At 40.3% G+C, this 14,242-nt stretch overlaps 1 protein-coding gene across 4 annotated transcripts in view; it reads left to right on the plus strand.

Moving 5' to 3' along the window:
* Positions 1-674: 674 nt before the first annotated feature.
* Positions 675-14,242, plus strand: part of myo10l1 (myosin X, like 1) — a 44,264-nt gene continuing 30,696 nt past the window's right edge. For 2 of the 4 annotated variants that reach the window (XM_008399741.2, XM_008399742.2), the window contains exon 1: positions 675-1,162. In XM_008399741.2, the coding sequence (XP_008397963.1) occupies positions 1,142-1,162 (21 nt within the window). In that variant the 5' untranslated portion in view covers positions 675-1,141. The remainder of the gene's footprint in view (positions 1,163-14,242) is intronic. The other 2 variants (XM_008399743.2, XM_008399744.2) reach the window with 1 other exon arrangement.

The following is a 14,242-nucleotide window of genomic DNA, read 5'->3' on the forward strand; positions in this document are numbered from 1 at the left end:
AAATCCAGATTTCTGATGTCGGTTCATTTCAAACCGTCACTGCTTCTGCGGAGGTTTCTGATGGACCGGTGACTTTTTGCTGTGTAATCACAATACTGTGAGTCATTATTGATGCATCTCACATTTTCTGATGTAGGCAGGGCTTCTGAAAATGTCAAACAAAACACAAATAAAGAAATTGCGATAGAAGCTTTTATTAGAAATTTGAGGCATTGCTGGCATCCGTCCAATTTTTGTTTAGCTTTTTTCAGTCATTTTACGTTAACTTGAAAATTTCTACTGTGATTGTGGGGGGATGTTTGATTTGGCAATTATCGTCTTGTTTAGAATACAACTAAAACAACTGCTGCATTACTTAAAAAATTCCCCAAGTAAGAAATAATTTACTAGTGACCATCAGATCCTCGTCAGCTCTTTTCCTGTGACATCACCGTGTCAGGACGTTTATTGAAACAGTAGCTTTTTTTTTTTTTTTTTTAAAAACTGGTTTTTACACAGTTGTTCAAACTGCAAAACATTTAGGTTTGTAGCTTGAAGCAGCCACCGTCATGCTGTCTCTGTATTGGTGGAGGCTGAGTCTGCACCGCCCCGCCGGTGTGTGCGGTGCATAGTTTCAAGCTCATCCCCGGACTGGTCCTCTCTCACATCCATGCGCGCATCCTCACAGACACACACACACACACACACACACACACGCACGCACACACATGCATCCACACACTCAAACACCTACAAACGCACACATTCTGGGTCATTTAAAAGAGGCAGACCTGCAAAAAAGGCGCTTGCTTCAATTAGAGCTCCCTCAGACGGATCCCCGGTGTGGACATTTTTTTATTTATTTCATTTTTCATTTACTTTCATCACAGCCTCCTTGGATTTTGCCTCAAGTGCCTCTCTTTGCGCATAGCGCCCTGACAGCACACATCTATGACCAATCGAGGCATATTCTGACTGAAATAAGCAATCGGTGAATGGGAAACAGAAACACGGAGCCATCGCCACCTTCCCCCCCCCATCTTGACACACACACACACACACACGTGCGCCTTCCCATTGGTGAGATTTGCGCACCCGACGGCGGAGCCGGTGTGTGCGCTCAGCCGGGCCGGGCGCGCGTCGTCTGGGAGGAGTAGACGGGATGGAGTCGTTTTTCACAGAGGTGAGCCTTTCAGAATCTGTGTCATTGCGTCGGAGATAAACATTAACGCGCAACGATCAATGCATTTCGCAGGCATTCGCATCGATGCTGGTTTACAGGCTGCTGCGAGATGCATTGCGCGTTTTCTTTTTTCCTCCCCCCGTCTTCGTTTTGCATTCTGATTCACGTCATGTTTGTGGCAGGTGTTGGAGTCGGTACCGCTCGTCACCTTCTCTCTTACGAAAGCAGAGAAGAAAAAAAAAAAACTGGGTCCAGTTGCAGATCTTCACACGTGTTGTTGATAAAGCGCCTGATTCATTTTATTATCACAGGGCCTGGCAGTCGGTGGAGTCAGGGCAAACGAAGCGCAGGAAAATTGGCCAAAGGAGGGCTGGCTCTGGCTTTTGCATCCATAAAGCTTTCGGATTAAATCCAATCTGTGAAGGAAAAGGCAGAGAAGCGATGGTGATTAGCAACAGTCGTCTTAGAATATACAGAAGAGAGAAGCTTTGACTGGGCCGTAAATGGGATGGTAGGGGGGATCCATGGGTGGGTATGGGCTGGTTCAGGAGAACGGACGGAGGAGGAGGGGGATGGATTCTTAGTGTGGATGGAATGTACCAATTGGTATCATTGAACAATAGGCCCAGTCATTAGATGAAAAGTAAGTTTTCAAATGAATTAAAATGAATAAATCAAGCTTTGTTTAAGTTATGCCATTGTTCACTTGGGTGAAACATGCCATTATTTCGCCCTGCACTCATGAAAAGCAGTCTTACTCATTGCCAGTATCTGTCCTCTCCAAGCTACTTATCCCCCTCCCCACCCCAGCCACTCCATCCCATTTTAAGTTAATCTGATATGGGTTTAAAATGCTTGTGACTTTGGCAGTGATGTCATGCGATCTCTAAGTGTGTGCGGCTGGTTGTGTAGATGAATTTTTCCCAGCCACAAACCTCAGTGTTTTGTTTTTTTTTAAGTGGGATTTTGTTGGACAGATCAACACAAACTACAGCGCAAAATTATCAAGTGAAAGAGATTCATGGTATTTCTTCCCCCCCACATAATAACTTGAAAAGGGTGGTGTACGCTTGTATTTGACCCCTTTACTAAAATGCCCCTACATAAAATCCAGTGCAGCTGATTGCCTGCAGACGTCACCTTTTTATTAAATAGAGTGCACATTTGTGTAATTAAGTCTCATTATAAATACAGTTGTTCGGTGAAGACCTCAGAGGTTTGTTAGGGAACATTATTGAACAAACAACATCATAAAGACCAAGGAACACAGCAGAAATCTCCTGATGTAATAAAGCTGTGGTAACGTTTAAAGCAGGGTTAGGATTTGATTCTCTGGGAGATTGATAATGTCACAGAGCACTGATCAAACACTCACCCAAAAATGAAAAGAGTATGGGAGAGCTGCGGACCAATTTTTAGTCTATGACAAATGTAGGGCTCGCATGGTGTCAGCATCATGCTTTGGGGATGCGCTCCTGCATGTGGGACAAGAAAGCGGATCAAAGTTGCTATTGCAAAGATTTTGTAAGTGTCAGAGCTATCAGCTCTCTGCATGCAGGTCCCTTCTCTGACAGTGCTAAACAATAAAATATGGCTGACCATCAAAGGCCTGCAGGTCGTCATACAACCACAGCAAAATGCAACGACCGTCTCTGCCGTTTCATTTCCCGTCAGTTCGTTTGTAATATATATTGATCCCAGCATTGATTTGCAGACCACCACAGAATCAGCTCTGCAGCCCCAACAGCACATACTGAAAGCTTCTGTGACATCTGAAAATGGAGAGACTCATTGAGTTATGATGGAGCCCTGCATACGCTGCACATTTGATACCCACAAGCTTAATTTCATGCAGCAGGACTGAGCACTGAGTGAAGTAGTTCGTTCTGACTCCACTTAGTTTGACTCCTCCGGTTATTCCCTCTCTTCGCTCCACCGTCTAATACCTTTGCAGGACTCCATTTGTGGCTCTATTCCCTAAAACCAGAGAGGATGAACAGCTGAACCCGGCCCCCTGTTGTTCTCATCTAGGCAGAAAATGTGATGGCTGGCCCGCCAGTCAAGCATGAAATGTCAGGTGGCATTAAACCACTGTATAATCAACATTTTTTCAAACTGGGTTGGTTTGGGGTGGAACACGGCAGATTTAAAACAATGTGCACTGCAAACTAAAAACGAGACCAAGATTGCATTTGGAGAAAACTCTGAGGGCATAAATACAAAACTACGAATTTGCTGTAGAGTTTGCATATTTGGAAACTTTAGAAAGGTGTCGTCTGCACCTTTTAGGATTTTATAATTTATTAAGGAGTTTGCAAAGTATTTCTTCAGTGTGGGACCGTTAAGTTCAGTGAGAAAGCCTCTGCTTTTTGCTCCCTCCAACTAATAAACATGGAGGAAGTCAACTAAGATTCTGGGGCAGAATAAAATGCTGTGAAATTCTGCACAAATCATGTAACCCAGTCTCCCTGTTTGCAGCACCAAGAGGGGGGGAAGGGGGGGGGGGCGCATGCCGACACATCCTAGTGTGGCGTCCTACATTTGCTGCACATGAAAGCAATAGGGAACTTGTTCAGAGCTCTAAAAATATTTTTTAAAATCTTGTCATAGCTGCTTTTTAATGCAGCTATGACATGCACATTTAATGCCCATCTGCATTACATGTGCAGATGGGCAACTGCACATGTGTCAAAAACAGGCAGTGGTTAAGTCTCCAACTTAGTGGCACTTTAAAACAAATAAAAAGTCCCTAATATGAAAGTAGATTTGTTTAGATGTGCTTTATAAGTTGGAGAAAGCAGTTTGGTCAAAAATATGGTATCTAATCCATCCGTAATAAATCACTAAAATTCTACAGTGACACCAAGCGGGAGGAACCGAGGCGAGGACGTGACATATATAATATGTTGTATATAAAACAGTGTGGAGAAAGTGCTTGATGAGAATAACGTGCAGAAGATGATATGGAACATCAGAATGAGGGGAAGGAAGAAGATTTAAATTACCTTAAACATGGCCTGGTTGTTGGTGCCAGACTGGCTGGTCTAAGCATTTCAAAAACTGCTGATCTGCTGGGTTTTTTCTCTCTCACTACTACCTCTCAGGTTTACAGAGAATGGTCAGAAATAGAGGAGTGCATCCGGTCAGCAGCAGTTGTGTGGATGGAAGTGTGCTGTTGATGTCAAAGGTCAGAGGAAAATGTGCAAGTTTGTGTGAGATGACAAACAGGCAACGGCAGCTAATTGTTACAGTCAAAGCATTTGGAATACCGTTTCTGAGATGTTTAACCTTCAAGCAGATGGGCTACAGCAGCAGAAGACCCCACTAGGTGTCACCCCTGTTGAGTAACTACAGACTGGAAAACCGTCGCCTAATTCGATTAATTTAGCTGCAATGTTCTGAATGTAGAGAGAGAATTTTTTTTGCCATATTTTGCTTAGATGCCATAGCCTACTAGATGATCGGTACTGTCCAGTGTACCAATCTTCTGATTGTTACTCCCAACAAGAATACTTAATGTCACAAATTCAACCTTCTCAAACTGGTTTCCTGTACATGTTGAGCTCACTGTTCTCTAATGCCGTCCTCAGTTACCAGATCTCTCTCTATCAAGTAAAGCACCTTAATCACAGAAAATGGGAGATTTGCATCATGGGTGTGAAGCTGACCAATCTGCAGCACTTGTTTGATACTGTAATACCAATGCTCTGAAGATATCTAAAAGACGCTAGCAAAGATTAGATGGATCTTAGAATTAGACAATCCCACAAGTGGGAAATTTAAGCTTTTATTTTGGCGCTACCTCAAAATATTCAGTGGATTCCACCTGACAGATTGAAAAAAAAGGGTAAAAAGTTACAGATCCATATTTTAGGAATTTTAAATCTCTTACTATTGATTCATGTGTTTATTATTCTATAAATTTACCAAAATAACATCCACATGTGCACTAAGTGCAAGTAGGAATTTGTGACTGATTGAAATGATGCAAATTGAAATGTGAGGCTTTAACTTTAAACCTTTCCAGCGAAGAAGCTTCAGTTAATCTGGAAATGTTCCTGAGTCTATGTGCAGATGGCAGGTGTGTGCATTGCACAGTAAACAGATGGGCTTTCAAGAGGGACCCTCTGTTTGACTAACATAGATAATATTTAGTCTCTGGAGCACATTTGGCATTAGCAGTAGTGCCAGAAACCAATTGCACAAACGTACGACAGACTTTACATCAGCCGGTTTGTGTTAAACATCCCTCTGTCCTCTGTCCTTTATGTTGTGAAACAAAACAAAATGTCTTAATATACAAAGGTATATAAATCCGCTGAAAGGATTACTTTGTGGAGAAATATATGTTATAAGTCTATAAAACACATGCATGTTAAATACTAAGCTGAAACTAATATACTTGCAAATATCCAAGCATGCTTTTTGTGGATTTAAAAAAAAATTCTCTAAATGGCATTACAAACTGGGAATTATGAAGAGTCTGTTTTGATGCAGGTCGAATATAATAATTGTTGATGTAAAGTATGTAGCTTCTGCAGGAATCTGGTTCAGTAGAGGGAGGGAAACAGTCACTGGAGATGTGTGACCTATATTCAGCAGCTCTGAACACATTTGTTCTGCTCAGGAGCTCCATCAGCTTTGCTTCTCTCCCTCTGCTTGTCTCCTTGCGGCCACTCACTCGATGCTTCTTCATCTCACCCAACCAACCTGCTCGGTTCGTCTCCCTCCCCATACCTCTCTCGTCTCTGTCTCCATTTTTTTTTTATTTCCTTCTCGTTTTACACTGTTGTTTGTTTTGCAGTTTCTTTTAAAGCAACTGGGATCATGGTTCTAATATTAATTAGGGTATTTAGTCATTGAAATACCGGAAACAACATCCCCCAAAATTGTTTTATCTTAACATTTCTGAACGTTTGGCAAAAAAACCCCCCCAAAAAAACCTGACATTTCAGATAATAAAATTGCATTAAATACTACCGTATAATGTATATTTTCTAAGGCCCTAAAAAATTACTTTATTCTTACAGATTTCTTCAGCTGTTGTAGTTTAAATATCAAAGGTAACCTGCATAAATATAAAAAGTGGTTTTTAAGTGCTATTTTAAGGGAACAAAATAAAATAGCTACTTTTGATAAATCATCAATTAACTGTGATTAATCACAGTTTTTTATGTTTAATTTAACTCACCACATGTAGGTTTGATTATTGCCAGATCTGTAGAAACAAGCAGCTATATAAATTAAAGCATTCAAATCATACATCTACAGTTGCATCACGTGACAGCCACTCAACCTCACAACAAGAAAAATGTTTCTCATGAACACACCTATTTAAATTTGATATAATTCCTGATGATAAGCTTATGATTTCTAACTTGTGATATGAATTTCAGTTTGCTGTTCTTGAAGAACCCGATCATGCTGGCTGCAGAGGCTGCAGTAGGTCACTGGGTTACACACCAGCGCTGTCATCTTCTCATTTCTCAGCTGGACGGATGACATTCAGTAACTGGCTTGCATACGGATGTAATCCTCTGCTGGCTTCTAAGTACTCTTAATTTTGGTTTATGATGCGGATGCAGAGATCACGGGTTACTGCAAATCCTGAAGTGACAGATATTGTGAACTTTATTTGAGGCAGCAACTTGTTGTTTTGTGGGAAAGTGACAGATAATCTTTGTGTAATTAGACTTATTGTCATCAATGCCTTCATGAAAGATAACAAAGGTCAATCCTGCGCTACACACCGAGAAATTTGTGCTTTTTCTGCTCTCATACCTTCAAGCTGGCATTGGAAATTAGCTGGTTATTGAAATTGACAATCAAAAAGTGAAGATCACCCATACAGCACTTTAAATTTTCACATCATGTGGTTTAAAGTATTTTAGAAGATGTCAGTTTTTCACAAGTGACTGAATTTTTCTTTGGCTGAATTTAGCATAGTAATGCAATGCCCACATTTTGCTGCACCCTGCTGGTCACCTGGCTGAAAGATTTTAAAAAGTTACAGTTTCAAAACCACAATTCCAGCTGTGTAAAGTCCTTTTAATGAGACCAAGTGATAAAAAATCTTAACCCTCCTCCACATGTTGCTGCCCACTGCCAGTCAGTTGACTGACATGAGGCTTCAACACTTTTCCCTTCTTAGAAGGAAGACAAAATCACCTGTCTGGAAAACACAAACAGTCACGGCATTTATGCTAAATGTTGAAATAACTTAAATTAAGATGTTGCTGTTTAAAACTACCATTGATGGACAATCCGTGACGAGCACTGAAGTCCAACAACAGAACACCACTCGAGTTCAGATCGGGKGGGCTGTTCCTCCCAACCACACCCCTCCAGGTCTCACCGTCATTGCCCACGTGAGMGTTGAAGTCCCCCAGTAGAACAAGGGAGTCCCCAGGAGGGGCACTCTCCAGTACCCCCTCTGACTCCAAGAAGGGTGGGTAATCTGAACTGCTGTAAGCACAGACAACAGTCAGAACACGTCCCCCCACCTGTAGGCGGAGGGAGGCTACCCTCTCGTTCACCGGGGTAAACCCCAATGTACAGGTGCCAAGATGGGAGGCAACAAGTATGCCCACTCCTGTCCGGCGCCTCTCACCGTGGGCAGCCCTTCTCAAGAAGACTGGTTCCAGAACCAGAGCCATGCGTCGAGGTGAGGCCGACTATTTCTAGCCGGAACCTCTCAGCCTCGCCCACTAGCTCATGTTCCTTCCCCACCCGAGGATCAGACCGCCAGGGTCCCCTCCCTCGGCTGCCGCCCATAACACACTGCACCCGACCCCTTTGGCCCCTCCGACAGGTGGTGAGCCCATTGGAAGGGGGACCCACGTCTCCTCTTCGGGCTGAGCCCGGCCGGGCTCTGTGGGTAAAAGCCCGGCCACCAGGCGCTCGCCATCGTGCCCCACCTCCAGGCCTGGCTCCAGAGTGGAGCCTCGGTGACCCGCGTCCGGGCGAGGGAACGCCAGATCCAAAGTTCGTCTCCATCATCAGGGGTCTTCGGACTTGGAGGCACAGATCACAGTTAATTCTTCTCAATTACTGAGATACTATAAATATTTTGTGCTACTTTTTACTCCATGTTTTAGTATGAGAATCACATAAACTGATGCCTAGTTGGCAAAACATCTTAGAATACAGAAACAATACAGTTCTGTACTCACTAAAATATTTGATAAAACAAAACTTGCACAATGTGTTGTTGTTTTTTTACAGTGCATAAGTGTCAGACTCTAACATATCATGCACTTTTCTATAGTCTATTAAACTATTTGTTATACTGATATTGCATTATTATGTTAATATTATAGTGTATTTTGCAGGTCTGAATATAATATTTGCAATGTATTATATTTAAAGTGTAACAAAATGAGATTTGTTGGTATTTCTCAATCAAAGCAATTCAGTAAAATCTTATTTGAAAATCACCAGTTTTGAAGGGCCATACCTAAAAGAGACATTCTGCATAATTAATATAGGACGTTATATCATCTGTGTTTCTGTGTTTAAACACCAACTCCCAGGATCCATAAATGCCCGTAGGAAGAACTCTGTTTCCATGGTTCCCTGTTTCCACACTGCTTCTGTGGAGTTTTGTTGCCAGGATGTTGGTGGGGGTGTGTGTCTGTATTTTAATCACATTGACAGAGAACTTGATAATGAGCTTTTTCAGGGATTTACAGTGTTAATACAAATGTACCATATGAAGAGTTGCATATTCTCTTACACAGAATGCGGCTTTCGCTGCCTGAATTTTGGTTATTGATTCAATATTGTCTCTGTTTATGTCTAAAATTAACCAATCATCTGCATGAATAAAGAAAACTCTGGAGGTATTTTCATAGCTTTAGACTGAGCCAGTTGTTAATTATGTTCGCACTACAGGCCAAAATAAAGTACATCTTAGTGACCATGCAAACATCTTCTCTTCAGTTTGCAAATTAATATTTGTGCTGACAAGGAATTTCCATTCTTTACGCAGAGCCACAGTATCATGTGTCAAAAAGATGTTTTGTTGGGAGATGAATTTGTTTTAAAGTTGTAAGCAGCATTAAACGGCGCTCTGGCTCAGGGCTGTGGTGTGACCAAGGGCCTTCAGAAACGCCAAGTCAATGCTTTTAACCTCAGACTCACATGTATTTGTAGCCATTCGTTTGCTCTGTTCAGACTAGAAAAGAATATTTATTTTCAATTACGGTACTTAAATGTTATGAAGTAGAAAAAAGTTACATCTGAGTCCTATTTGGTGGCAAAAGATTGGCAAGGACCACAATCCAAAATGGCAGCCTTCCAGTAAGGTTTGGTCATAAATTGTGCTAGATATTTGTCTTTTGACTTGGAGCTGTGCTGAAATCACACTTTTTCCTGAAATAAAGAAACATATTTTTACACACTCTGCAAGTGTAAATTTACAAAGTTGTTAAAATTGAACATGCTGTAAAAATTAGGGAGGCACAATATTGGATGTTTGGCCAATATCTGATATGCCAATATATTAAGACTCATTCGGCCGATAACCGATACCAGCACTGATTTTTTTTTTCTAAACCTGTCTACTGAAACCACTGCTTTCTCCAACTCCTTTTATATCGATTAATTATTTTGACAGAATGGCCAATGTCCGATATGAAATTTTACAGCTAATATCGTCTGATACCAATATCATGCCGATAATATTGTGTATCCCTAGTAAAAATATTAGCCTATATGGTGCAAACAAAAAGGAGCAAGGATCAACATGATCACGCCATTCACAGATCTCTTAGCCTCTATTGCTAAATATAAGGATAAGCAACTTGTAATTCAAATGTTAAAGTTCATATGGAAAATAATTACTCAGTTTTATTTTCAATAATAGGAAGCAAAGCCTAAAATAAATTGTATAATGCCCTGGATTAAAACCCCGTGATATATGTTGGAATAAATTATTTAGATTTTGCTATAATCTCTGTCTATGACAGATGTGACTTATATACAGCCAGGTGACCGCCGCCCTCCCACGCACACTAACGCCCACACGCATAAACAGATGTTGCTCTCCTTCCAGCTGCCGTAATCTTCTTAAAGCCTCGCTGTCCTGATTGCATTATCACCTTTAATGGAATATGGCTGACACAGTTTAGGTCTCTGACACAGGAGGGGCTGCACTGGCAGGAAGGATCAGTAAAGAGAATCGCTTTAATGCCCATCATCAAAAAAGATTGTTCTTTATTTTAGCCTCTAAGTATCTCCTCTGAAACCGAGGGTATTGGGATTCACAAACAACAGGATAGATGATTTGTTTTATTTTTGTACGATGGACATTTATACACCTAGTCTACTAATGATGCACATTAAATTACAGTCATTTTAGTATTTCTGCAAATGCCAGGAAATTTTTTTTTATAGTCTTACAGTCTCTGTAAAGCACTTACACATGGTTATTTGAAAAGTGCTTTTTAAATAAAGTCTGATTGATTGAGTCGTTCCATTTCTGTGCCGCTAATGAATTGTCTGCTATTAGTTGCTAACTGGTCAGTCGCCTCTTTCATATTTTATTCATTTGAGTCATTTCTAACCTTCTACAGAAATCCTTATTCAAAGATTACCAGCCACTGAGACTCCTCCTTTCGCTTTCTATTCTTAGTGCATGCTGTTGTACGTTTTGGCGAGGATTCATCTGTACTCAGAAGGACGACAGTGGGAAGCACTCGAGAGTCCTTCATCAAGGGACGTCTCCGGGTCAATGCCTTGATCAAAAAGCAGTGGGAACTATGTAATTACTTGAGCAGAAACAAGGCATTTATCACACAGCTGTTGAAGCTTATAGGATGAAGGCTGGCTTTTGTGTTTTTGTGGGTAATGAAGGATTATTAGCTGAGCAGGGCTTCATTAGTTCTATGTTTGTTCTTGGTGTAAGCACCACTTTGAGTTTGTATTCTCCTTATTGGGTTTAGTTATTGTAGATAACAGTATAGTTTAGCTTCCAACCAACAGGTCAGCAACAAATGTTTTGTCATTTCTGCATACATTTTTAAAGAAATTAGTTGTGTTTGAGTTCCAGTTTCAGCTTGAAGGGGACTATCTACACGTTGCAGCTTCTTTTGATTGTTTCATCATAGAGACTGAGAGCTTTTTATTTCATGAAATAATAATTATTATTTTATTACAAACTAGACCAGGGTTTGCTAAGAATTTAAAGTTAGAAAAACATGTCTAAAGCCTCTGCTGACCACTGAATATTTTTTGTTAGTTCAAATTTTCCTGTTTTCTGGCTAGATATTTACAAACCTGACAGACAATTCAGCCCTGATCCTGACTTTTAATTAACTCTGTTTGACTTAACAGAGCATGCAGTGACTGGCAAAAAATACCTGTACCCTTCAACCACATGTAACCTTACGCATAGTATTTCATGTAGCCAGTTGCCATCAGAAATTGCTTAATTTGTAAAGAGACTCCACCTTTGTGTAATAAAAAAATGACATAAAACAATAAATAAAGAATAAAGCTAAAACTTTGTATTAGATTGTGGTAACATCATACTGAGAAGATGCTTTTCCACAAGCAGTGGCTTTATAATCCCCCCCCAAAAAATCATAGAGGACAGATGCTGAGATTTGAAAAGTTCAAGAAGTCAAAATACTTTTACAAGGCGATGTAAATAAATGTGTTACATGCCATCCAGATTGTACAGAACAACTCACGAATAGCTGTAAACATTTAGCTAACCCAAAGATCCCTGTGTGATAAAGTTATGAAGGAAAACTTGTCTATATTTTACCAACTTTAGCAGGATGCTCACCACTCGGTCAGTACTTGTTAGGTGGAGGTCAGGGGTCATCTTTGGGACAACTTAGTTTGGTTAAGCTTTTATGAAATGAGGACAGAGTTAAAGATGTGATTTTTGTCTTCAACGTAATGGAGAAAGAAGGAGAAGACAAGATAAACACAAGGTTTCAGCTGCACATTCGAGTGCAAAGGAAAGAGAAAGGATCTCTTGAGATGCACGGCCATTCCTGCCTGTCTGAGTGTGTAACGTAGGGGGAAGGGTTGAGGACACCAAGAGGAGGAGAGGAGGAGGATGATGCTGAGTGAGTGGGTGGGTGGAGGTTGTAATGCCGGCAGGTCGTTTATAACCTCCTGTCTTTGCTCAGATGTGCTTTAACAAGAGACACACACTGATCTAGAAAGAGGAGCCAGATAAAATGACTCCAAAAGCCGATGTAAGCATTAAATGATCAACTGTTGGTCAAATCTAAAATTTTTATAATGCTGGTGTATTTATGTCTTTACTATCACTGTATTTAAAGGCTAAAAGATGCAAAAAAAAAAGAGTATTTGAGCTTCATTTCGAGTCTTTGGCCAGATTTTCAGTTGAAAGTTTGCAAAGTATACAGAGATTAGAGCCAGTGGAGGTCATCAGGTCACCATAACAGGCCAGTGTGCTGGAATTTGACAGATCAGAAGGAATTAGTAAGGCAGCAGGCCGACAAAACGCAACGAGAAGCTGAGAGGATGTAGATGAGCGAGCGAAGGGCGGGAGTATTTATAGAGAGAGATGCTGAAGAGAAAACAACAGGGAGAGGAAGCAGGATTGAAGAAGACTATAAAAACAAGGGTTCAACAAGAGGAGTTCATGCTTTGCAAAAAGCAAGCCTCCAAATAGACTCTGTCACCCTTAATCCCTTCATCTCTTACTCTAATCATTTGTGTTTAGTAAACTACTGCAGACTCTATGAATGGATTCCCTGGGCTTCTTTAACATTGGAGCTTATGGGAGCATGGAAAAAGTTGGGAGAAAGAGAAAAACGCCCAGCGAACAGGAAGAAAAAGTAACATGAAAATGAACGAAGGAAACGCTTTCCAGGCAGTTCTGGGGGTGTGGGACCATCTGTTCCTGAAACAGTTCACTTCCACTCGTCTGCTGTCCGTTTGATTCAGATGCACACATCTGATTTCCTCTGAGGAAACATTAAATGTTGGCTGGAGTTGTTTACGAGCTTAAAAGGGATACCAAGGATGGTCTTTCAGTACCACTGACAGTAACTATTAAAAATATTCACTTTTTGTTTTTTACATATTTACATTTTACATCTGCAAATTTCAGTGGGATTTGGGATGTGAGAGACAAACAGAGTGTACAACTTAGTTTGGAAGTAGAAGATAAATATATACATAATACATAATACATAGTTTTTAGCATACAGTATATTTAAATAAAGGAAATAAAACATTAAAGATGTGGTATTAGTTTTCGTCCACACAGTGGGCCCAAAAATTACACCTATGTTTCAACAAAGAATGAATAAACTTCCTTGTGTGAAGTAGATGAAAGACAGTGATGGGAATAAAATTAAAATAAATATTTTTAATGAAAAGATAAAGGTCTACAACCCAACAATTGAAGGCCATAATTACTTGCCATAGAAAAAGATCAAAATGAATATGTGAAAATGTGATTGGCTTTCTTTTTTTTCCAATACAATGCATTTATAATTACATCGATCTTTGAGCAAATCAATTATTTTACAAAATTGTGATCAATTATGCCAGTATTTCTAAAGATCTACATGTGCTTTTCTTAAATAGAAAAAGATATAAGATGAAACATCCTAAGAATCATAAAATTGAAGATAATTTGCGATTGTGCATCCAGTAACTAGTGTGAATTCACAAACAAATTCCACATGAATAAGCACCTAAACTTCTGCCTGTTCACTTCATCTGCGTCACACAATTCATGTAATGTGTGTGCCTATAAACGCTAAAATATTGTTCTTATTTGTCACGCGTCCTGAAATAGTTTTCGCTCATCAAAAAATCATTGGGATCACGTCTGTTTTGCCCCAAAAATCTGAATTTAAAACTATCTGACATAATTTGTGACACATGATTGAGCAGCATAAAATATTCAGTGCCTTTGCAGCGCTCTAAACTGCATGAGGTCTATTACTTTGCACGGATCTATTTTCTGCTCCCAAATGTTTACCTCCTCTTTAGGTCAGAGGTCAGTGATTTTCTGAAACACAGCATCATCTGTGCTGAGAGGTCAGAGAAGATCACACTTCCTCTAAGAATAGAGGAAGTGTT

The sequence above is a fragment of the Poecilia reticulata genome, linkage group LG22 (assembly GCF_000633615.1).
Source record: "Poecilia reticulata strain Guanapo linkage group LG22, Guppy_female_1.0+MT, whole genome shotgun sequence".
In the NCBI taxonomy this organism is placed as follows: Eukaryota; Metazoa; Chordata; class Actinopteri; order Cyprinodontiformes; family Poeciliidae; genus Poecilia; species Poecilia reticulata.